The 25,064-nt window shown below is 41.3% G+C and overlaps 1 protein-coding gene across 3 annotated transcripts in view; it reads left to right on the forward strand.

The window, feature by feature from the left end:
- Positions 1–20,882, forward strand: part of unc5db (unc-5 netrin receptor Db) — a 328,306-nt gene extending 307,424 nt beyond the window's left edge. For 2 of the 3 annotated variants that reach the window (XM_085787638.1, XM_085787639.1), the window contains 4 exons: positions 6,559–6,708; positions 12,387–12,551; positions 16,087–16,265; positions 19,706–20,882. In XM_085787638.1, coding sequence (XP_085643764.1) covers positions 6,559–6,708; positions 12,387–12,551; positions 16,087–16,265; positions 19,706–19,970 — 759 coding nt within the window. In that variant the 3' untranslated portion in view covers positions 19,971–20,882. The remainder of the gene's footprint in view (positions 1–6,558; positions 6,709–12,386; positions 12,552–16,086; positions 16,266–19,705) is intronic. The other variant, XM_085787640.1, reaches the window with a different exon arrangement.
- Positions 20,883–25,064: the final 4,182 nt, after the last annotated feature.

Here is a 25,064-nt window from a genome sequence, read left to right on the forward strand (position 1 = left end):
TACGCTGGTGTCTTTAAAAACAGCAGCTGAGGTGGAGCGTGCACTTGTGAAGTCCCAAAGTTCAAAAGTTGTCCATTCAATTAAGCCCTGAAGAGTGTAAAGTGGAGAATACATTTACTCAGTTGAGTTGGTGGTTTTGGAGCTGGCTTCTTCATTGTTCTTTAAGTTTAGGTTGTGTGAATGTGCAGACAGTAAACATGTTTTTTTTGTTTTAATTAAGTAGAGTTTGGTGAAGAAGAATGCATGTGTGAGTTACTGTAAAAACTAATGTTAAAACTTTTCCAGAGTATATCTAAAGCTGCGCAAATCAACATGAAGCATCAGATGACTGTGAGTAGTTACAGTGAAGAACCCACAGCCTGTAAGCTGACTGGAGCTTCCTTTGGTTCCACTATTTAGCTCATTGTTGTAACTGCTGCATTGGTATAAACTTAAAATATGTCAATCTTAAATTACAACTTATTTTTCAGCCCATAAATGTAAGGTGAAATAAATATATATGTTAGTTATATACCCAATCCTGTGGGGTTCGGCCAAATACCGAATCCACTGTTTAAGATTCGACCAAGAAGACCAAATCCTACTCTCATCATCGGCCCATACAGTAAACACATTTTAAATGCAGTAAACATAACACAGCGTGTTTTATTCTAACTGTAAAAAAACAATGGGCAGTAACTTTCACCACTATTTTGCATTTGAACAGAATGCTCAAACTCAGAGAACATCACTTTAAGCTTCAAGTCGTTCAGGATACAGGCTTTAGTATTTTTTCTCATTCAAAACAAGAAAGAAAAAGACCAACAAGTTCAATTATTTCCACAGAGCAGAGAAAATCTCTGAATATTACTCTATGTGTTACTTATGCAGCTGTTTGTTGGTTTAAAATTACCATGATAGCGTCGCTAATTCCATTAGCCTGTCTATGATGTCTTTTACATTATATGTTAGCATCAAGCTAGCGGATGTTATATTTACTGTAGTTTTTGATAATGACAATGGTGCTGGCTTTGCTGAGAGTGCTTTGAACTTTGTCGTTCAAGGAGGGCAGAATATCGTTGGTAAACCTCCCAGTAATCATTGGTGGCATCATTACGTTGATGTGCGTAGGGCAAAGGGTTCTGTTCTAAGGTTCTGTGGAAACTGAACTCCATCAAAAAGGCCAAAATTCTGTCAAGTCTGAAACTGAATCCTGTATTCGGTACATCCATAAAAAATATATCATCTATTGTTAAATATCTATGCAGAGGATCCTTTTTGTTGTTCTGGCATTTGAAATCATATTTCATAAGTTCCATTCCAACATCATCTTCCATTGTGTCCATGTGGATAATCTACAGAAACTGGCTGTCTTTATAAGGACTTTGCACAAAATGATTCCAATGAAAATTGTTCAAAATGAAGTCTGTGCATCATCCAGAGTAGCACATTTTCTTCACATGCACACACTGCTGTGGAATTCATTTTTTTTCATGTTTAATGCTATTTTTCAAAAGCTGAGAGCTCCACAAATGAAATTTCTCTCAGCTTCACGGTGACAGGGGTGGAGGCAGAAACCTCCGATATCTCCAAAAGATGCTCAAATTAAAGATAAATGATCTGCATGTCTATAGCGGTAAGTGAGAAGAATGGTTTTTATGGTCCTTGCTGCAGCTTTAATGTTTTGTTTTTGTGTTTTGAGTTTTTGTGACAGTGAGGGGGAGAAGATGGAAGAGCCCAGAATTCATTCCAGCAGACTCTGTTTGCTTTTTTACTGTCTGTGCTTTTTCCCCCACAAAAACATGAAGCTGCATAGTTTAACATCAGAGATATCGCCTCTATTGGCAAGTCCAAGCTGCAGGTCGGGGCCTATATCCAACCTGAATGATGTGTGTGTGTGTGTGTGTGTGTGTGGTTTTTACTGGAGCTCTCTGTGGCAGCAGGGACCTCTCTGAACTAGTTAAACCGTGTGAGCGATTGCAGATTCATTAGCGCTGCGAAACAATACTTTGGAGCTGATCGGAGGGACTCTAACAGCCTGACAGATTCTCTTTTCACTGGCTTTAATAGACTGAGACAAAGGCTGCCATACTGTAATCACTGCCATTGAAATGTTAACCAATTATTCTTTTTTTGCTCTTGTTTGACTTGATTATCCTTCAGCGACCTATAGGGTTTTTAAAGCATTGAGATCTCATCAGCGAACATCAGGGAAATCAAGCTCCCTCGTCTCCCCAGAGAGGCCAGACTTTAACAGAAGAAGCTCGAACACATCGCGGCGAGCCTCGTGACTGGCTCTGCCTCCCGACCGCCTTTTCTGTCATGTCGCAGCCGTCAGTGGCAGCTGGCTTTAAAATACATTCTGGATTTGGTTTATGAATTCCCAGCCTGCCGAGCAGATGCCAGACTTTCGCTCGTCCCATGGGCGCCTGTGTCTGTTAGCGCCGCAACTCTGCTGTGTGTTTTCCAAGCTCCGGCACAAAGTCAATTACAGACTGGATTGTGGATCAACAGGAAGCCTGATGCAATACAAACAGCGATGAGTGAGGCAGCGTTTTTTTTTTTTTTTCCTTCAGCTCAGAGCAAAACAGAGTTTAGTTCTCGTCTGTGGACCCATGATGAAGCTGCCTCCTCAGATTCCTCTTCAGCCACAGTATTTGTATCCAAATGGATGGCAAATGGGACCATCATCATCATCTCTTCAACTCATCTTGGGCAAATAAAGCGAGTATTGCAATAAAACATACATTTCCACTCCACAAGGTCACAGCTTTCAGGTCGTATTGAGGAGGCGGTGGTTGGAGATGGTTCAGGCTCCTACCAGAAAATATCCCCTGCATTAGTATTCAGCCGGCAGCTTTTATCTCCCAGTGTAAATGCTAAAAGAAAATACCGTTCACCTCGACCTTTAGCCCTTTGCTCCGGTGAAGGATCATTTCCACAATGTGTGAAGAGGAAATTGTTGATTTTATAAGACGAACAATTTGAACTCCATCAGCGGTCGTTAAGGACTATGTGCTTCATGACTCTATAGGCATTGACTGAGTCCCATCTTACAGAACACAATGGTAGAATTCAGCAGCTCCTCTTGTTTGATTCTTACTCTGCTTTGAATTGTGTCAAACAGCATACAGTAGTCACAGGCCCAAGGTGACAAGAATCCAGAGAAATATGACTCCAATTTCATGTCTTATTTCACCAGGTCTCTGCTCACCACTTTATATAGTACTAATGTAATGGTTTGTCAAGGTCAAGGTCCATACCCCATTATTTCAAACTCCTGCTCAGGATCGGTAACAATACTGTTGACCTCCATATACACAACAAGAAGCTAATCTCCAACAGAACATTAGCAGATTAACTTTAATGTTACCATTAACATTGGATATCTCAACCAGAATGCAGCTGTCCAGACCTGCTTACTTTTATTATCAATTAATTAATGGATCATTCATGTGATTAATAGTTTGGAAAACGAAATGTCCTGTAGAGAATGGTAAAAAGAAAAATCTGATAATATTGACATTTTAAAGGTACATTGTGTAGGAATTACTCCCATCTAGCGTTGTGGTTGTATAAGCAACTCAATCATATTTTTCATGCTGCATTCACGTGAAATTGAGCAGACGGCAGACGGACGACAGTCGCTGCACGTAACGGCATAAACAAGCCTCTATGTAAACAACTGGTCCGTCAGCACGAGGCAAAACAATACACGTGACAATATGTTGTCATGGTGATGTGGTATTGTTTACCTGACCCACGTTTTACCGGCTTTCTCTCAACTTCAGTTTGTTGATGGGGGTGATTACTGATTAACGATAAACATACTTTTGAACCAAATGATCGATTTCCGTGAATAGATAACAGGAGAAGTTACACAATGTCCCTTGTGTAAGTAGCTTGAACCTGTGAATTTTTCCCATGAAATGACTCTAGGTGTTGGCTTCCAACCTGTGGGTCGTGGGATACAAAGTTGTTGCAAGTGAAACCGGAACCAACCGGATCAAATGTGGACTAATGGAGCAAAAACACCAACCTTGGTTCAGACTCTCAGGTGTGAAATGTTTGAGAATCAGCTGTTCTGCAAATCTGGCATCATACTGACCCTTGTTCAGGGAGCTGTCAGCACTGAAGTGACAAGCTCAAACCATCACATTTGGCTGTGGCCGCTGGTCAGCAAAAACCAATGCTTCCCATAGCTTACTACTTTCATTGTCTTTGGGCAAGGAAAACAGCTGTGAATGTCCTTCACAACCGGAAAAACAATAACGGACTGTTCGGCGAGACATCCTTTTTCTTTTTTCTTTGAGGGAGCAGGGAGAGACGCCGGTTGGTGGCGGGCGTCGTGGGTTTGTTTTGGTCAGAATCCTGGCAGTTCAGACATTCGTCCTGATTGAATGATAAAACCTTACGTCAGTTTCGCACAAATCTCGCTGAGATCTCGTTACCAAGGTTACAGGGAGACTGAAAAGCAGGTGAAATCTCGTTGGTGGATTACAGCGGGACCCCTATAGCTCGTGTTGTGCAACTTTGCAGAGGTTCAGCATAGACATTTGGCATTATATCATTGTAGAGTAGAGTAAAGAATACTTTATTCATCGCTAGGAGGGAAATTCAAATTAGTCCAGTAGCTCACACTACAATGACACAAAAAAGAAAGAAAGATGGAGCAGGGCCGCCGGATGGAGCAGGACCGCCGGATGGAGCAAGGCCGCCAGGTGGAGCAGGGCCACCAGATGGAGCAGGATGGAGCATGTTCTGAAATGTAGAACAGCATAATATGTCTCCTTTAAACAGTTTGTATGAAAATTAACCTTTAATGTAATAGCTAACATATTTACTTTACTTTTCATGCACACTTTGACTTTTTGTAGCCTGTCAAATATTTTCTAATTCAATTGACCATCTTTTTGGTGGTGCCAACCAGTACAGCAGTCTATGGAAAAAAAAAAAAAAAAAACTCTTGGATGTTGGAAAATTCCTCCTGTACCACTTTGAAATGCTGTTCTCCTGCCTGGATTTCTCAGCCTTGGTTGACATTGCAACACTCCCTCAGCTGTAAAACATGATCTAAGACACATCAATCATGTCAAACAACAGATAAGGAAAGAGTCAGAATCTACAAAAAGCTTCAATCATGGCTTCTTGTCAGCTTCAAATGGTTTCAAGAAACCTGTATACAGGAAAAAAGCAAAGAAGATTCCAGGGTTGTCCGGCTGCCGGTGGCGTAGCAGACGGAGGCAGATGGCGGTGGAGAAACGCCATATTTCAGGCCCCTCGCTGTCACATTTATTTTCCCCATGATGTATGTCTTTCATCTGCATGTTGCCATCAGTTGATTGTTTTCACACCTACAGCAAAGACAATATGCACACCCACGCACACACACTCTTCTTGCATAGACATGCTCTTGCACACACGAATACTTAGTCAGAGTCAATCAGCGTGGCCTGGCATTAGTCACAGCTCTGTTCCCCGTCTTTTCCCTTTGTGATTGAGATGGCTGAGGATAGACGGACCCCTGCTCTGAACCGTCCCACAGTCTGGGGACGCTGAACAATGATGACAGATGAATACCTGCAAGCGACAATCAGAGTGCTCTTTCATCATCGCAAAATTCAATTTGGGAGATGGACGCTCGCCCCCCCCCCCCCCCCCCGATGCACGCGCTTCCTCGGCATTAAGTTGGAGCTTCAATCTGTCATGTTGGGGCTGCAAATGCGATGTTAATGTGAGAGCCAGAGTTGCAGGAGTCTACAGCGGAGACTTGACGTCACTTCTTGGCGGCTTGTTTCCCTGCTAATATTTGTGATGAGTCAATTAGCGGATGTGACAGAGGAAAGGATTAGCAACAGGTGCTGGTGTTGATATGTGAAGGCAGAGTTTCTCCAAGGGAAGGGGAGAGCTTGTTGTTTTCTACAGCACTTCTCTAACACCCTCTGTATGTTTCTGTCTCTCATCCCTCTTTCTCTTTCTGATAATTCCTACCATTCTCTCTCCTACACTGCCTTTCCTTTCCTCTCATCTCCTCTCCTCTTCTCTATTTCTCTTTCCTCTCCTCTCATCTATTTCCTTTCCTTTCCTGTCCTTTCCTCTCCTCTCCTCTATTTTTCTTTCCTTTCCAATCCTCTCTTTTCTTTCCTTTCATTTCTCTCTTGTCTATTCTCCTTTTATCTTCTTTTCTTTTCTTACCTCTCCTCTCCTTTCCTTTTCTTTCATGCCCTTCCCTCTCCTCTCTTCTCCTCTCCTCTTCTCTCTTTTTCTTTCCTTTCATCTCCTTTGCTTTTCTTTTCTTTCCTTTCCTTTCTTTTCATTTCCTCTCCTCGTCTTTCCTCTCATTTCCTTTCCTTTCATGCCCTTCCCTCTCCTCTCCTCTCTTTTTCTTTCTTTTCATATCCTATCATTTTCTTTTCTTTTCTCTTCTCCTCTGCTTTCCTTTCCTTTCCTTTCATTTGCTCCTCTCCTCCCTTTCCCTTTCCTTTCCTTTCCTTTCCTTTCCTTTTCTCTCATCTTCTGCTTTCCTTTCATTCTCTCCTCTCCTCTCCCCCCCCTCTCCTCCTCCCCTTTCACCTCCAGGGAGTGGTGGCTGCAGAGAGAATCAGAGGGGGTCAGCTCCTCGAGGAGCCAAAGATGTTGCCTTTCAGAGCGAACACCTTCAGCCTCCAGGTGTCCATCCAGGATGTTCCCCAGTTCCTGTGGAGCATCAAACCCTTTACCACATGTCAGGTAACCATGGTGATAACCTGCAAGTCGTTAAATCCAAACAAAGACTCTATACAAACGTGCTAATTTGCAAGATCCTGTTTGTGCTGCTAAGAGCTAATTGCCGAGGTGTGTCTGTGGGACTTCACTCATCAGTCCAACACAGTGAGGAGCTCAGATGTGTTTGTGCTCTTTTTTGTTACAGTTTTTCTCGATTGTTTACACACATTTTCTGAAAGCATGCCTCATACTCTCAGAACTCTACACACAAATCCAAAAAATCACACACAATGGGCAAAACCCCTCACTGCTCCTGCAAAATGAAACTTTACATTCAAAACAATGTTATTTCTTCTCATGCTATTTTAGTCTCAAATGACACACACAAACCATCATATGACTAAACATTTATAAGAACCAGTTGAACACTGATGTGCTCAGTGTAAAACACTAGGATGAATGGAAAACACTTCTACTCCATTCCTCATAATGACTTAGGCTTTTTTTTTTTTTTACTGTAACTACAGACAGTACATATATAAATGTAGAATATTGTTTTGATACTCAGAACACTAAAAATACACGGTAACAAATGAAATGCATGAAGACGCGACCGAGGTGGTTGTGTGACGATGCAGCCATGCTGATCTGACCACAAAAGAAAAAAAAAAGAGTCGGTCGGGGTCAGGTGGTTTACGGCCGAACAATTTTGAAAGACTGAATACATAATTTTGACAAGATGAGACAACAGTAACATGTAGCTCACCTAGTAGAGCAGCTCTCTTTGTAGTCAAAGACTTTGTTCTAGTCTAGGTTCGAATCCCTCATAAACATGCAATTTTGGTGATCAATGCATTTTCTTTTGTCATCATTATTATGATCACTGCTATATATGTGTGTGTGTGTGTGTGTGTGTGTGTGTTTGTGTTGTGTGGCCTCTCTGTTTGGTTTCTCTCTTTTTGGTGTCAGTCCATCACTGCCTGTTATGCTGCCCTTTTTTGCTAAAGCTCTGATTGCTAATTGTAAAACTGTGTGACAGGTGTTTACCCATGTGATGAGTCAGTGTGAATAGTAGGGGAACTAACTTTAGAATTTTGAATAACAGTGTGTTACTCGTGAAAACAAGAGATTTTCTTCATGAAAATTGTGCCAAATGCAGAGAATTGTGTGTAGTGTTTTGAAAAAAGTGTGTTATAGAACTGCAAATTGAGTGTAAAGCAGGAATTGTACTTGTAGTTTAGCAGATTTGGTCGAGGGAGTTGGTGCATGAGTTAGATGTTGAGGCCATTGTGTCTCAAGTACCAAAAATTGTGTGTAAACAATCGAGAAAAACTGTAATGACGTTTAATTGGATGAGATGCTGCGGTTGCTTCCACTGACTGTGAATTTTGTGATGTCTTTCACTTCAACATTTATTACTGTAATGTTAATGAACTCTCTTTGACCAAACCTTATAAGAGTTACACTGAATTAAATGTTGCTCTCACACCATCTCCAGGCCCATTCCAGTGGGATCATAAAGCTACGTTCACATAACTAAGTTTTAATTTTAAAACAAATCTCCAGAGCTTTCAAGCTCCTAAAACAGAGACTGTTGGAAACGCTGCTGCACCCGCTTCAGTCTGACTCTGGGACTGTGTAGTAATCTGGATAGGCAGGAACTAAAACCCTGTGAACACCCACATGATTCCTGGCTGACCTTTTTGTTTTTGCCAGCAGCTGCTTTAATGCTACATTTAATGCCACATCTGTTTGCAGCTGTTCCTCATGAGTTGTATTTTCTGCAACTCATCAGGTGAAGGGTAGACAATCTGCTTCCTTTGTTCACCAGCTCTCTCCTGCCCGGTGTACATGACTGGTCCTCTATGTTTGTGTTGTCAGATGGATGGATCTGTTTCTGATACGGAGCTAAAGCAGTCGCTAAAGCACATAATTGCCCTCAAAACACCAAGATATTGATATTTATAGAACATCCTCCTGCTGCACAGGTCATCGGCTCAAGTAATCGCCCCCAGAGTATTCATAAATAGCAGTAATAATAATGATAATACACTCTGTCTTCACAAAATAGCTCTTCTTGTTTAAGTTCTGTTAATATCCATCAGCCCACGTCACTAAAACAACAACACAACAACACAAAGCAAAGGGCAGAGAAAAACAAAATTTCAGTTCTTATTGCAACATCAAGTAGAAGGTTTCTCCACAATTAATTAAGAAAAACATATTTTTTTCAGTAAAAAGAATCAAATTTACTCTGATATCTTCATTTTTTTCATGTTAAAGTCTGTATTTATGAATCTCAATGAGTCATTAGTGAGTATAAACTGATTTTCTGCTTGGTTTAATCTTTATTATGTGTCTATGTCTGTTTATTCATTAAGTTTTGTTTAATCATTCATTAGTACAGGGTTTTTTATCCTGCATGCTGCTGATCTGAATAACATATTTAATTTTTTCATGTTTTTAACATGTTGAATGACAATGAACTGAACCAAACAGATTTTTACATGAAAGCTAATAGCTATATTTTTACAGGTAACTTAGTAACATTACTTTATTATATACAAACCTTCTATAGTGGTGCATGTAGGAAGGTACATTTGTTTTCCACTCCAGTGTAGCTGCTGTGAGCTGCTGCAGTGCTGGATCAACATGCCGGCAAGGAGCCAAAACATTCACCTGTTCCTGACCTTTTCCCTATTACAAACCATACAATGATGGAGAAGACATAAATAAGATATAAAGATGTAAATAAATCCCTGGAGTGTCGGTTTAGCTGTTTGTTTAGATTGCACATTAGCAATAAGGTGTGTGAGCTGTCACAATAAGAAGGATTTTCCTTCAAATTACTGCCACTATACAGTACCTATAGGTAACCAATGATTACAAAAATGTCCAGTTGTCAATCAATGGTTAGCAGTCATGGTTTTATGCTTCCATTTTACCAGTGACTGGTTGCAAGGAGACTGTTATTATTGTATTGTATTGTATAAGATAAGATAAGATAAGATAAGATAAGATAAGATAAGATAAGATAGGAATGACTTTATTAATCCCCAAAAGGAAATTCATTTGTCTGTCAGCTCATCTAACATTTGCCGAAGAATTAAAAGGCCTGATGTCTTTAGGTACAAAGGATCTTCTCTCGTGATGAACCTTTAGGATTGATAGAATGTATTTTTGTGTAGACCAAATATGCAACTAGACTATGAAATGTTAGACACAGTATATTGTTTCAGTGGAATTTTCTAAACGCCGCTCTGCTCTCAGGTCCAAATCAGCATCTGTTGTAGATCTGATTCATCCGTCTTTTCTGTTTAGCTCATTCTAAACTGCAGCAAGAGCAGTCAGATGCTAAGTGACACCGCATCAGTCCCCTTGGGTTTTAGAAAACAACCTTCACAGAGAGTTAGGCTCTGATGTTCGGGGCACCAGTTGTTGTCACATATGCTCTGACAAAGAAGACAAGGCAAGTCAAATTTGAAAATAATTTCCCCGTGAGCCTCAACGACGCTGGTCTGGTTCGGTGGCTGGTTTAGTATATATTTAAATATCCCTGCTTGTGTGTGTGTGTGGAAGTGTTTAATGCTTTTAAAAAAAACTTGAATTTCTGCTGTCACCCACATTTCTCACACGAGGATCATAAAGACGGATGTGACTCGAGATTAATAGCTTTGTGTTTGTTTTTGCTTGCGGGAGCATTAAGATGCAAACGGCATTAGATGGGAACGCTCCGTAGCGGCGACTGAATGCTGTTTTTGTGTTCTTGTTGCAGAGCGTCTGAGCTGTGTCCCAACTGTACTCTGCTGCTGCTTAGAGATCTGAATGCAGGGTGAAAGCTCTGTGTTTTCAAAGACACCCACCCCCTCTCCACGGCCTTATTTATGAGGGTCTTGGTACAGCAGGCAGGCAGGCAGGCACCGGGAACCTAGCTGCTCTGGCGGAGCAGGTGTAGAATAATAGCCGAGCGTCGTGCCATACATCAAGTCAGCTTTTAGTGCTAAAGAGCATTGGTGCTTTCTACGTCTATCAACCCCTCTCCGTTCTCTGCCCGTCGCCCTCCCCTCACCCCCCGACTCCATTATCTGCTGCTGTGAGCTTCATTGGCCGAGCCCAGATCAAAGCCACAAGGGTTAAGTCTTCAGCGGGCTCACCGGCCTGCTGCATTTAATGCTCCGGTCTTGGCTCGGAATCGTTTACAGGTCACTTTTAATATGCAGATGAGGCGGAGACGGTGTCTAGCAAAGGTCAAGGATATTTCCCCACAGATGTGCCCGTTCTCCAGAAATTAATTATACATCAAAGGCAATCTTTTCTCTGTTCCCATATTCCCCACATATACTATATATACGAGGTACAGTACACAGCCTGCAAAGCCGCTTCCGCTATCGGAGCTTTACTGTACGGAAGATTCAGGCCCATGTTTGGACGTCTTCTCTCTCTGTTTAACAATAGTTTCCACTCGGCATTAAAGGCAGCGGAACGGCTTCAAAGACAACGGTTACCTTTTATCTCGCTGTGTTAAGTGGTCGCCAGTATTGGGCGCGTTACTTTTAAAACGTAAGTGCAAATGTGAGTTAGTAACTCAATTACTGCATCATGAAAGTAACTTATTACCAGGAAAAGTAACTATTGCATTACTTTTTCATAAAATACTCATATATGTCAAATTACTTGGACTTGCCCCCCTAACCGCCTAACCATAACCCCCTGTTTATCTAGAAGTGTACAGCTCACTCAGTATTCCTCCACACAGACAGGTTTCAAGGCATTTTTCCGGCTAGTAGATGGAATGAAAACAATGTGTAGGCTTTATTTTAAAGTAGCACTATTGCAAATACAGTAGTAATAGAATGAAAAAAACTCAAGCAATAAATAGGTCCAGGAGAGCCATAACTATCTGTACACCAATAGCCGGCCCGGCACTTAGCCCCACCTCCTGCACAGCACGCTATTTAAAGAGGAGGAGGATGTTTATATCGATACACTGCACCACTGGCCCCATCTAGTGGCCGAACAAAGTATTGGAATTTGCGAAAGTGCTACTTTAAGGCAGTTTTTCTCAAACCTTTTTACATCAAGGACCCCTAAATTTACACAAATTAGACGACAGATGCCCCATTGGACAAAATTTTGAAACAAACACCAGAAATACTATATATATATACTATATAGTATATGAAACTGAATAACTTTTTTTAGTCAATGTACATTCAAATTACTGCCAGTGGCATGAATTTTTGGAAAAATGTCAAGAAATTTCTGGGAAAAAAAATGTGGTAAAATTTTGAGAAAAAGTTGGGGACCCCCTTGAACTCTCTCAAGGACCCCTGAGGGTCCTCGGACCCTACTTTTAGAACCACTGCTTTAATGGATATATTATTTTGTGACAGGAGACAGGACTTCTTGAGTGAAGTAACAACATATTTTATTGTCAGTAACAGTAACAGCTTCATACCAAGGGAAAAGTAACTTTTTTGATTACTATTTACTGAAAAAAGTATAGCGCCGTTAGTAACAATGTTATTTTATTACACCGTTATTCCATCACTGGTGGTCGCCCACATGACGGTGTGTTAACCTGTAAGACAAGAAGCTGAATCATCTCATTTACAGCATATGTTAACATCGCTGTGTAGTGAATTATGTCTCTGATGTCCTTCCTCCTCCTCCTCCTCCTTCTTCTTCTTTTGCCACCTCAGGAATTCTCCTTCCCCCAAGTGTGGTGCAGCAACCAGCAGCCCCTGCACTGTGCCTTCTCTCTGGAGAGATACAGCCCCGCCGCCGCCCAGCTCTCCTGCAAAATCAGCGTGCGCCAGGTCAAAGGCCACGAGCAGATTCTGCAGGTCTACACGGCCGTGGCCGAGGTGAGGCTCTGCAGCTGCGGGGGGTGGAGGAGGAGGGGTGGGGGGAGGTTATAGGGCGGGTGCAGTGTTGCTTCACTTTCCTGCTCAACCTTTAAGTAACCTTCCTGGAGTGTGTCCACTGACAGCAGGGGCCAGCTCTCCTGAGCTTGCATTGTGTGTATTAATAGAGCAGAGAGGACACTCTTACTTTTCTCTCTCCCTCTGTCTCTTTCGCAATTTTATGCTAAACACAGACAACAGAGATCCAGCTGTTCGCGACGGTTACCCTGTACTGTAATGGGGCCAAAAGGCCTGAGACCGCTCTGGACCCCACTGTACATAACCTTTATTTGTCCTGGTCCTCTTCACAACAGCACACTGCCAGAACTCAAAGAATATTTGTCTTATTTCTAGTCAAAATGTCATTTCTAGTCAAAACAAATGTCGGTAACACTTTACAATAAGGGTCCCTTAATTAACGTTAGTTAGTACATTATTAAGCATTAATTAACTGTTTACAGATATATAACAATCATTATTATGTATTACTTAGGATTAGGAAACACATTAATTAATGTAGCCTATTAGTAAGCAGTTAATTAATGTTTACTACTCAAAGTTAGTTAATAAATTATTAAGTAATAATAAAAGTTGAATACTGTAATTAGTTATCATTATGTATGCATTACTCAGCATTAATTAACACATTAGTTTATAATGCTTAATAATGTACTAACTAACGTTAATTAAGGGACCCTTATTGTAAAGTGTTACCCAAATGGCATTATATTTAAAATAAGACTCATCACATCGTAGCTTGTTTTTAGACACTTTTTACTTCTTTCAAGCATATTTTCACTTGAAATAAGTAGAAAATCTGATAGTGGAGGAAGTTTTTCTTTCTTGTTACAAGCACAAAAAACGTCCTAATACTGGCAGATTTTTCTACTTATTTCAAGTAAAAATTTGTTTGAAACTGTCAAGTGAAAATGATCTAAAAATGAGTACATTTTTAGGTGATGAGTCTTATTTTAAGTGGAAAGACATTAGTTTTGACTAGAAATTGGACATTTTGACAAGAAAGAAGACAAATATTCTTGGAAAGATTTTGTGTTTTTGCAGTGCAGCCCACTGCCGGCCTGAGCGGCTCCACCGGAGTTAGAAATCCTCCTCACTCAAGACTCACACTGTCGTTGTTAAGGCAACGGAGAGTGTAACTTATTGATTTTATCAAACTGCTTTTTTCACATCCAGTAGCAGTGCCTGTCCTAGCTCAGAGCAGCAGTGCTATACGCTGTTCCAGTCAGACGCAGGTGAAGTGTTGTTCACGTTGACATTTTATAGTTTGATTTAATCTTCCCTCCGTCATTAGTGGGAGTTGTCTGACAGGAAGACAACGTGTTCCAGCGTGTGAGTGGAATTCAAATAATCTGCACATTGATTAAACAGTCATGTCCATGATGAGAAGGGTGGATGGAGAGTCTCCACTGTTTTACGCTGTGGGGGATCAAAACAACAGTTTTCATGATGCTTCGTACCAAAATTTCAACTGTTAACTAAATTTTCCGGAAAATCTGCGACAGAAAGTGTGAATGAACCCGTGTCTACATCCACTGCTGTTCTGTGAATATTAGGAGACGGGGACACAGGTAGGCGGAGCTAATCCTCCAGTCGGGGGTCATTAAACCATCAAACCTGTCAGACCTCAATCAAATCAAAACAACAACAACGAGAGCCAGATTGAAATCAGATTTTTGTTCATTTCATGTGAGGAATGTTCCAGTCTCCACGCTGATCTGATGTTTTATCGATTCCACTTTAGCCGAGCCTGAAAACTTTTTTTTTGTGTGATATTTCAAGTTTGTTTTGATTGTTTTCTGATTATTTTTTGTTTTGACACAAAATGAAAACATTTCCATAAAAAGCTGAACTACAGAAGATGTACATATTGTCATTCTGTCACATTTCCCCTTAAAAAAAAACAAATCTGGATTCATTTGAATGATGCCGTTTCTTTGAATGCTTGTTTTCTTCATCCTGCATAACAAAGACAGCAACAATAGTCTGTCTCTATGGGCAGAAACTTTAAAGTCAACAAGTCACATGACAACATGACAATCTGAAGTACTGAACTTCCAGCATGTCTTGTGTGGAATACATTATGACAAAGGAAAGTTTCCCTTTCAACCCTGACCATTGAGATTATGACTGAAAGGGTTAATGCATCTTCCTGATCATTAACTGTGAACTTCACTCAGATTTAGGCAGAATCCATAACTTGTATACATGTACATGCATGAAGTAAAACTACTGTACAGTTTGCATAGTGTTTATGGGTCATGTCCTGCAGCTGATGTTGTATTTATGATGGCGTATCTGCTGGACTGTGATACGGGACCGAACAGAGGAGGGTGCTGTTTCCTTTTCAGAGATTGTCTTCATCAGGTTATGAACCAAAAACAAATTGAAATTGAAATCTGGTCTAAAAGTAGTTTTAGTTACTTGTTTTAGTGATTTTAAATCTTACACCTGTTGGTCTGAGAGACACGTTCAACAAAGCCCCTGACTGAGCTGTCAGGACCAATTGAAGCAGAGGAGCCAGGTGCTGTTGGACGCCATTGATCCACCCACCTACATGATCCGAATTCAAGGACTGTATTTACTTTGAAGGGATATTTCAACATTTTGGCAAATTTGCCTAATCCCTATAGTTTTAGGAGTAGGTTAATTACCTTTAATTGTCGGTGCAAGCTGTTTTTAGATCGGCGGGGCAGCGACATGAGCTCTGCAGTATTTCCGGCTTTCCCTCATCAAACTCATCAAATACACAATCCAACAACTCCAAAACACTCTTTTTGTTTGCAAGTTGTGACCTGCACATTCACCACGCTATGAGATGATAATGGAATTTTATGAGATGGAGTTGTTTTCGAGGCAAATGTTTAGACGGAACTACATTCCCGACACGGCTGCTCAGCAGAGTGACTTCAAACTCGAAAGTAGTTCTGAGTATTTGCTTCATGTGTCGTAATGTTACATAATTATACATTGTGAGTGTTTTGGATTTGTTGGATTGTGTATTTAGGGTTACATAGAAATACCATGAGCCTCCGTTGCGTTAGCTGAGCAGCTCATGTCTCTGCCCCGCCGATCTAAAAACAGCTTGCACTGACAATTAAAGGTAATGAACCTACTCCTAAGACTATAGGGATTATGGCAATCAGCGAATTTGCCAAAAATGTTGAAATATTCCTTTAACTAGAAGACTCCAGCCATTTCAAGCCACAGTATAAGTTAAAGTAGATATTGCTCTGATTTTGAGACGTCAGAGACGACCAGATGTCCCCACCTTTGTTGTACTTGTTTACAGACAATGTAGCGATGTTTTGTAAATGTTGAACATACCTGTCTGAATCACCCTGACCCCCTTAAACCCCATCCATCTGGCTCTCCAAGCTGCTTAAAACAAGCACAAAGTCACATTTTGCAAAAAAAAAAAAGAAAATCCTATCTGAACTCAACCTGATTATAGTCTGTATCTGTTCTGTTCCTCCAGACTGAAAAGGAGTCAGTTCCATTTTTTATGCAGACAGACTGCACCATCACGTCCCAGACGGGGCCCAAGGCCTTCAAAATCCCCCTGTCCATCCGCCAGAGGATCTGTGCCACCTTCGACACTGCCAACGCCAAGGGCAAGGACTGGCAACTCTTAGCCCAGAAACTTCACTTAGATCGGTGAGCGTATGATGTGCTTTCCTCGCTAGTCTCCACCCAATCCTGTGCATGTGTGTGTGTGTTTGTTTGCGTGTGTGTGTTCCCTGTGAGAACACACTGACGAGAATGATAACAATCCTGTGAGTGCCGTTCAACTCCTGAATGTGGCTTTATATGCAGCTTGTTGCCAGGTTCCTTTTATCCTTCATGGTCCCTCTCAGCAGTAGGTGACAGGCAGCTTATTTCTCTGTGGAGCATCCAACTGATGTCTGTCTGCTTTAAGAGAAGTTTAAAATACAAATGCACTTCAAACATTTCTGTCAGTGAGTCTCAAGTACATATGTTAAAGGACAATTCCGGGCAGATTCAACTCTGGGGTGTATTTTCCTAACATTTTAGGTCTAAAAGAACAAATCTGAAGATTTTCAGTTTAATTGCTCCTGTTTTGCGGTAGTTGTGTCTGTCCCCGCATCGCCACGGCAGCGATGAATGGGAGCGGATGCAAGTTCCGCTGCTTAGGCTGTTTACACTAAATATTTTTTGCATCCGCTCCCATTCATCGCTGCCGTGGCGATGCGGGGACAGACACAACTACTACCGCAAAACAGGAGCAATTAAACTGAAAATCTTCACATTCCTTCTTTTAGACCTAAAATGTTAGGAAAATACACCCCAGAGTTGAATCTGCCCGGAATTGTCCTTTAACACCTATTATTCGATTTCTGATCTCATTAGATATGCATTTATGATGAGGATCCATACTAATATTGACTCTGACCAGTTGTTGTCTTTGCTTGGTTTTAGCTTGTGGCAGCTCTAATCTCCTGTTAAGTGCATGATTCATGAGACGCTGGTATCTAAGAGTCCTTTGGGATTCCAAATTATCCAGATGCTTTCCTCTCCAGTTTGAACGGCTTTGAACTGAGCCTGATGTGACCAATGGCTGCAGCCTTGTTTTATGCCGCTTGTTGTTATTTCTCTTGTAAAGGGACCAAGGAGCAGCAGTGAAACACTGCCTCCAACTGGACTCCCCACTACATGATGCAGGAAGCAGCTGCACCGTGTTGGCTCGGCAGCACGCTCTCTGTGCTTTACCTTGGCAGACACTGAGGATTAAATCCAAACCAAACCGTGTTTGCCAGTAATTATTCATATCTGCTGATGATTTAGACTGATTATATTTTAATTGACTTAAAAGGTCACACTCTTTGTTTGTGCTACATGTTAAATCAGATAGCTGAGTTTACACCAGGATAATCCAATTTGTGTTAATTTGCAGTTACAAACAGATATTATAATAAGTAGATATTCTAATAGTCAACTCAAGGGACCCAAAGATCCATATGGGTTTTGCTGATCTTAGTTTAGTTTTGAAATGATGGAGACTTCACACTTGCTTAGAAACAAATGTCTCAATCACCAAGTATTTCAGTATTTGTCTAAACTGTGCAGCAAAATATCAGAATGTTGAATCATGCGACCTTTTCCTAAAGTAACATAACAATTAAATTGTAATTATGCAATTTACACCACTTAAATGTGCTTGTGGTATTTAGGCAACAGCATCTATGGCAACAGTGTATCCAAGGTTGGTGTATCATAGTAAAAATGGTTTTAACAGTACACTATAAATCATGATACATGATTGACATACACAAATATCTGTTCCATGATAATCCAGTCAAATTCTGACAATTAGACATATACATATATAGCTGCCATGGCATAAATGGTGGTTTAAGTCCCTTGTTTCTGTTGTCACTCTATTAATACCACACAATAATGACAACAATAGTCACAGTAATAATAAATAATGCAAAAAATAAATTAATTAATTAATTCTGTTGTCTCTTTGGACACACTGCCATTTCTTTATAGGGCATCATTATCCTGATGTGTATTTCACACACTGACTGTATCAGTGATATCACAAAGGAGTGTGAAGCCAGAGATGAATGTGTCCCATTATTCCCAGTGCTGACCACTGCACCACTGTCTTGTCCTTCCTCTGAGCCACTGTGTCCAAAAACTGTTAAAGATAGCACTTAGCCACACCACTGCACTGGTCTGGGTGACATGTTCTTTTATTACCATGGAGTCATGGACACACACACAAAATAAATGCTTGATCAAATCTACAGTGGCCAGCTGAACAACTGAAAGTTTGTATTTGTAGCGGTACAGTAGAGTAGAGCTGTGACTGTCTCAGAGTAGCACAGTCAGAAAGATGTTCAACCATGGATGAGCACATTTGGTTTTAACATGGGAGAAAAATCCTTTAAAGGGATAGTTCAACATTTTGGTGAATAAATCCTATAGTCTTAAGGGTAGATTCATTACTTTTAATTGTCTGTGCTGTTTTTAGATCGGCGTGAGCTGCACGGTGCTTTCGCATTTCCCTCATTCCCTCAGACATGAAGCCAATACTTGGAACTACTTGCGCTTTTGAAATCACTCCGCCCATCAGCCTTGTCTGGAATGTAGTTCCAGCTACACATTTACCTACAAAACACCTCTGTCTTCTAATGTTACATTATTATTTCTAATGTTACATTATTATTTCATAGCGTGAACTTTCATAGCGTAAACTTGTCCGTGAGAGCTTTTTGGAATTGTTGGATTATGTATTTGATGAGTTTGATGAGGGAAAGGCGAAAGTGCCATGCGCCCTACTGCCCTACAACGCATAAAGGGGGTAACTCATTTTTTGTCAAAAATTAGATTTTGTCATTTTTGGGACATTAAAGGTCTGCTACATCATGTGGATAAATATCTTGACTCAACGTTATCTTATTTGGGATATACTTGTGGGTGGTTTTCACAGTAACTCCCAAAAACTGTGGGGAAAAATGACAGAACACCGTAACATGAGTTACCTTTTTCTCTCTGTGTATAGAATGTTCAACAGGCCCTACTGTACAAAAGGCTAACAATAATTTTACAAAGCAATGGGAGTTACCCCTTTCTTGTGTTGTAGGGCCAGCTTATCTTTTGCCTCAATGCACAGACAGACAGAGGTAACTCTGAAATACTGTAAGGGTAAAATGTACAGTTTGAGTTAAATATTTTTACACAGCTAGACTACTACTTACAAAAGCAAGGATTTGACCAATTTTCAGAATCCTAAGTAACTATTTTTTCTCAGAACTGCACTCTGAGGAGTTACCCCTTTCTTCCGTTGTAGGGCAGCGTACAGCACTCACATCTCTGCCCCGCTGATCCAAAAACAGATTGCACTGACAATTTAAGCTAATGATCTTACACCTACGACTATAGGGATTATGGTAATAGGTGGCGAATTTATCTATCCCTTTAAGGTGCACAGACTGACTTTGACTCATGTCGTTTACAAGATAAATAGACCCATAATCAAGAGGGATACAGCCCATATCTGCAGTTACCCCCTGATATGAGTCCCTGACAACGTCTCCATTAACCCAGCTTTGTGTGCTCCTCTGCAGAAACCTGGGTTATTTTGCAAAGCAGCGGAGTCCATCTGCAGTCATACTGAGCCTGTGGGAGGCTCGCCACCAGGACACTGCTGACCTTGACTCTCTAGCCAGCGCCCTGGAGGAGATTGGCAAGATCCACTCCAAAAGCTCCCCCAAGGACCCGCAGGACGAGCCGGAGTCTGACTTCAATCACATACAAGCGGGCAGCCTGTGCGCGGCGGGCGAGCTGGCGGAAGAGACGGCGGAGGACTCTGCTCCCGAATACACAGGCTGAGGGAGGAAGGGAACGGGAGGGAAGACTGTAACAAAACATAGATCTGTGTGTTTGTGTGCACGCACGCGCGCGCACGCACACAGCCAGTGATGGACAACACACACCGCGGTGGTCCGCTGGAAGAGTCGTGAGGTTGGTGGGTGAGTAGACGGTGCGAGCAGCCGACGCGCCACCGCCCGACCAATCACAACAGGTCGAGGGCGATGCTGATGCCTGCTGTGGATCCACCTCTCTCTGTTAAGGATCTGTTTAAGGATAGACTGTAAATCTTCTTTTTTTTCTGCCTTTCCACTCAATTTTTCAGTTTGTTTTAAATTGAATTACTCTTTGTTTAAAGTTTAAGGCCCCCCCCGCCGCTCGCTGTATATTCATTTCCAGCTGAGAGGGTGAGTGGGAGAGAGAGGTGGGGAGGTGGGGAGGGAGGATTGTTTCCTGAACCTTTCTGTCAATTATTTAATGAATGTGTGTTAGAAGAGATGAGAGCTGCTTCTCCCCTGGGACTGCCCCGGCCATCTCCCCTTCCCTTTCCCAGCAGTCCACAAGGCAGCTGGACATATTTGCATAGAGGTTCTTATATGCAAATAAGGTGATACAACTGTGGCATCATTTCAGAGTTAGCTGTGCTCAATCTAATTTCCTTTTTTTGTTTTTTCTTCTTTTTTTTTTTTCAAAATCCCCGTGTCACTGAATGAATGAGAAATTCAAAGCTACTTTTTTGACGTCTGATATTATATTTTTTAAAGGACGCTGCTGATTGCTTCAATGTTGTGATTATGAACTTTTAAAGCCAAGTATCTTGAAATTCACTCATTTTAATTTCTTTAAAAAAAAAATCTGAGATTTATTCAGTAGGAAATGTGGCACGTCTGATAGACAACAAGTTAAAAAAGAAAGGAGTTAAAAAAAACAAAACATGAAGGACAACGCAGTCGCATGGTGACTGGTGTGTGGAAGGAAAAAAAAAAAAAAAAAAACATAGTCGTGGCAAATGTGGCAGAGTGAGATTTGTAACCGTGGCATTACAGTTCGTTACAGTTAGCTCCAGTGACAGATAGGGAGGAAGCTGTAAAACATCATTTCCTGGCAACCGCTGGGAGCGTATCGCCACATCTTATCATCCAATTCCCAGCATTAACACGTGTCACATAGACCTCATATCAGGCCCCGACAAACCCGTCTGCCCCATCTCCATCCTCAAACCCTTCCCCCTTCCCCACCCCTCGTCTGCTACACACACACACACACACATTAGCTGTGTCCCAATTCAGGGGTTGCATCCTTAAGAGGACCCAGCCTACGTGGCAAAGGCCTCGGAGGCACCTCCTCCCCATGTCAACAGTTGGTAAATGGGATGGTCTAGCTCTAGCCTTCAGAGCATTTTCTGATTGTGTCCGAACTCTGCTCCTCACATCGACCACGCACCTCCAAGCCGCCAGTGTAACGGAGGTGCACTCACTCACCCATAAAGGACGTGCAAACCGGCTGCCAAGCGCTCATTGAGCTCTTGGCAAAATGGTTTGCATCGTCGCCTGCCCTGCGGTCCGTACCGAGAAACACAACGCAGAGGGCCAGATTGACATCGGCTACACCAGCAAAGTGGTTACAGCGCAGAGCTGCCTCAAACAGACTCTATTACTATCACGATGCCCAGTGAAAAGCTGTGCCAATAATATGAAATAGTATACACTTCCTGTCTCATAAGTGGGCGTGATCACCCACCCCCCCACCTCGTGTGGCAAAAGTTGTCAGCACAAATGTAAGCTACTATATTTTCTCATGATAAGATTAAGTATTTACACAGCTTACAGTCATATTTAGCATTACGAAAATAAGTTAGCGCAGGCATTCCCAAACGTTAGTTTACATTGCGTAGGAGATCTGTGCCAAATCTTGCAAGAATGTGTCATTGAGAGACAGGTCTTGAACAAAGTTAATTTTCTCCTGATGTGTCCGTCTGAAATTTGCCATTTTAGTGTCAAAATGTTCATGTAGCTGATGTTAAAGCAGAAGTAAGCGATCCGGTCGTTTTGGCCAGTTCCCCGCCCTCGTCATGGATCTATTGGTCCTCGTCCCTACGTCACCACATTCACGCGCATCCCTTGGCTGCACACACAGCCCTTCATGCTGTTCTCTCTCCTCATTGGATAAAGGTTGTAGGATACAAGGAAATAAAATAAAAGTTTTCTCCTCGGCCTACAGCAGAGCAGAGTGACTGACAGACCCGTGTTTCAGTCCAAACACTCTATGTAAGTGATTGCTGTCAGAAGATATAACTATTTAAGACTTACATACATAGATACAGGAAGCTGACACGTCTTTTGGTTTTTAAACCGTCTTTGGTTGCCACAACATTCCGATAGCTAGCATGTGTAATGGAGGTCCGCGGGTATAGCCACTAACAGTCACGAGGGACCCGAGAGAGGAAGTGATGAATTGTGGCGGTTAATAGATGTGCAAACCTGACCACCTAGTGGTCATTGACCTCTTGGCGAAACGGTTTGCATCGTCACTCGCGGTGCAGGAGACCGGGGTTCGAAACTCACCTGGGGCAGGCCTGTAACAACACAACACAAACAGCCACTACACATGCTAGGTGGCTGATAATTGACCTATGGCTAAGCCCCGCCCCCTCCACTCACTCGGACAAACAGTCAACATTCGGTGACAGTTGCTATGGCAGCTGTCACAGTAGGAGACATTTCACAGGAGGCAATTGATGATTTTTGGAGACAGAAAGATTAAATATCATCTTGAAGTCACCAAAACTTAACTTAGCTTTACTGTTATGGCTGTCGGTTGCCGCCAAACGCCGATAGCAATGGGCTAATTTCTGTTAGCCTGTCTATGGAGTTTTACATTATACGTTAGCATTAAGCTAGCGGACTTTATGCTTAGTTGTGATACTGGCTAACATCTAAACATCTCTGATAATATGTTGCCTCAAATACATTGTTGACTTAACTTAGAATAGATGTAGACATCCTTGTTAATTTTATCCACGTTTAGTTGGTGTTGTGGTCTACCGTATAACTTTATCCAGAGCAGACACTTCTCTGTACCCCATGCACACTGTTTGACCATTTTAAACTTAAAATGTCAAGAAAAAACATATAAAACGAATGAAAACTGACTAACTGCAATGCATTTCAATGGACGTGGAAGCAGAGAATGTCCGAGTGTATGGGCTGGCTATGCGCACTGTGATTGGCTCATCGTGTTTGGGGGCGTGGCTTAGCCATAGGTCAATTAACGGCACGCTAAGAGTCCTGGGATACGGAAGGCCACGAAGGATAGGTGCGCTGTGTCCTCCTAGAACAGGCAAGGGAAGGCCGGATTTGAAGGAGTCTTCGAATTGGGACAGGCCTCGCCCGGACGCTGTGATGTAATCAGCTTTCAAATGTGTCCTCCGAAGGACGAAGCCCCTGAATTGAGACACAGCTAATGACATTTGATGGCTACAGAGGTCACGTGCCCAGGCAAAACAAAAAGAGAGTGAATGCTGGTGGTGTCAGACTAGAGAGTTTCCATCCGAATGTGTCACAAACTGTAACTGAAGTGTGAAAACCAAGCTGTCACATCTGTGTTAATACATCATATTAATCAAAAGTTTCCAAGTGATGGAGTCACATGATCATATTTTCTTCCCTGAACCTGTTTCCACTGCTCTTGTTCACCTTTGATCAACTTTTTTCACAACTCACAAGCGTTTCTACTGATATGGTTTGTTATTCTGGATGTTCCCATCAACACTGAACACAGATCACATTTTTACAAGAATATAAAACAGAAATATTCTGTTAAATGGAAAGCTGGCCATCCTTTAGAGCTGTATGACCTTCTGTATTGTATCATTGTAAAGCAAGTACCCGCCAGGATAAACAACATCTGCTGTAGCTTTAGAAAACTATTAAAGATTTAACCTTAACTCACACTCTGGTTTTGTTATTGTACCCAACAGCGGTTAGTTCATGTTTATTAGAGCTGTAGTTATTTTCTTCTTTTTTTTCTGTGCTCAAAAAAGTAGTTATTGTTAAACTTTTTTATTTTTTTTTTAGAATCACTGGTTTCAGTTTCGAATAGCAAGTGTTGTAGTCAATGTTGATTTGGGAAATAAACCTCAGGGCCTTGCTGTTTTTTCTTTTTTCTTTTCTTCTCTTTTCTTTTTCTTCCTGAGAAGGACAGATGGAGGCAGCTGAATGTACCAAGGAGTATTGAGGCTAGCCAAAAACAAAAAACAAACAAAAAAAACCCAGGTAAAAACAAAAAGTCAGGCACAAGAAAAAAAAAAAAAAAAAAAGCCAGGTGGAAAAAAAGACAGAGGTTTGACCAGAGTACCATCATGGATGTATAATAGATCCAACTGCAGTGACTGACGGCTCCATGACAGCAGCTGGAGTGTGAAGGTGAAGGGTTTTCTTAAGTGGTGCAACTTAACTGTTTGATATTTTCTCAATTTATTTATTTTTATGCCTGGCCCTTTTTTTCTTGTACCGGATTTTTTTTTTTTTTTTTTTTTGCCAGGCTTTTTCTTCCTTGTGCCAGATTTCTTTATTTTGTTTAACTGGCTTTTTTTTTTTTTTTGTCTGGCCCTAATAGTCCAGGCAATTTAGCTCATTTTGGACCCAAAAATAGAACTAATTGTCACAGAAGGTTTTTCACCATACATCATTTCTATGAGGTGTCTAGAACAACATACTAAAAGTCCTAAGAAATCCTAGTTGGGGAAATATGTTTAATTTGCATCATTATTTACTGTATAAAGTCTATGGTGCCGACAACAATACACCCCAATGGGGCTATTTTTTTCCTTTACTCCTATCACAATGAAACTTTACATGATGAAAGTATCCATGAAATGTACCATTTTTTGTATTACAAGTTTCTTTGAAAATGAATTTGAATATGCAAATGAGCCTTACACTAATCAAATATGCCCAAAATACACCCGAATAGGCTTCTGTTTTTCCTTTACTCCTACTACAATGAAACTTTACACAATGAAAGTAGACGTTAAAAGTAACATTTTTTGTATTACAAGTTTCTTGGAAAATGAATTTGAATATGCAAATGAGCAATACACTAATGCCCAAAATA

The sequence above is a fragment of the Trachurus japonicus genome, chromosome 9 (assembly GCF_045865225.1).
Source record: "Trachurus japonicus isolate A0001 chromosome 9, Traja_1.0".
Lineage (NCBI taxonomy): Eukaryota > Metazoa > Chordata > Actinopteri > Carangiformes > Carangidae > Trachurus > Trachurus japonicus.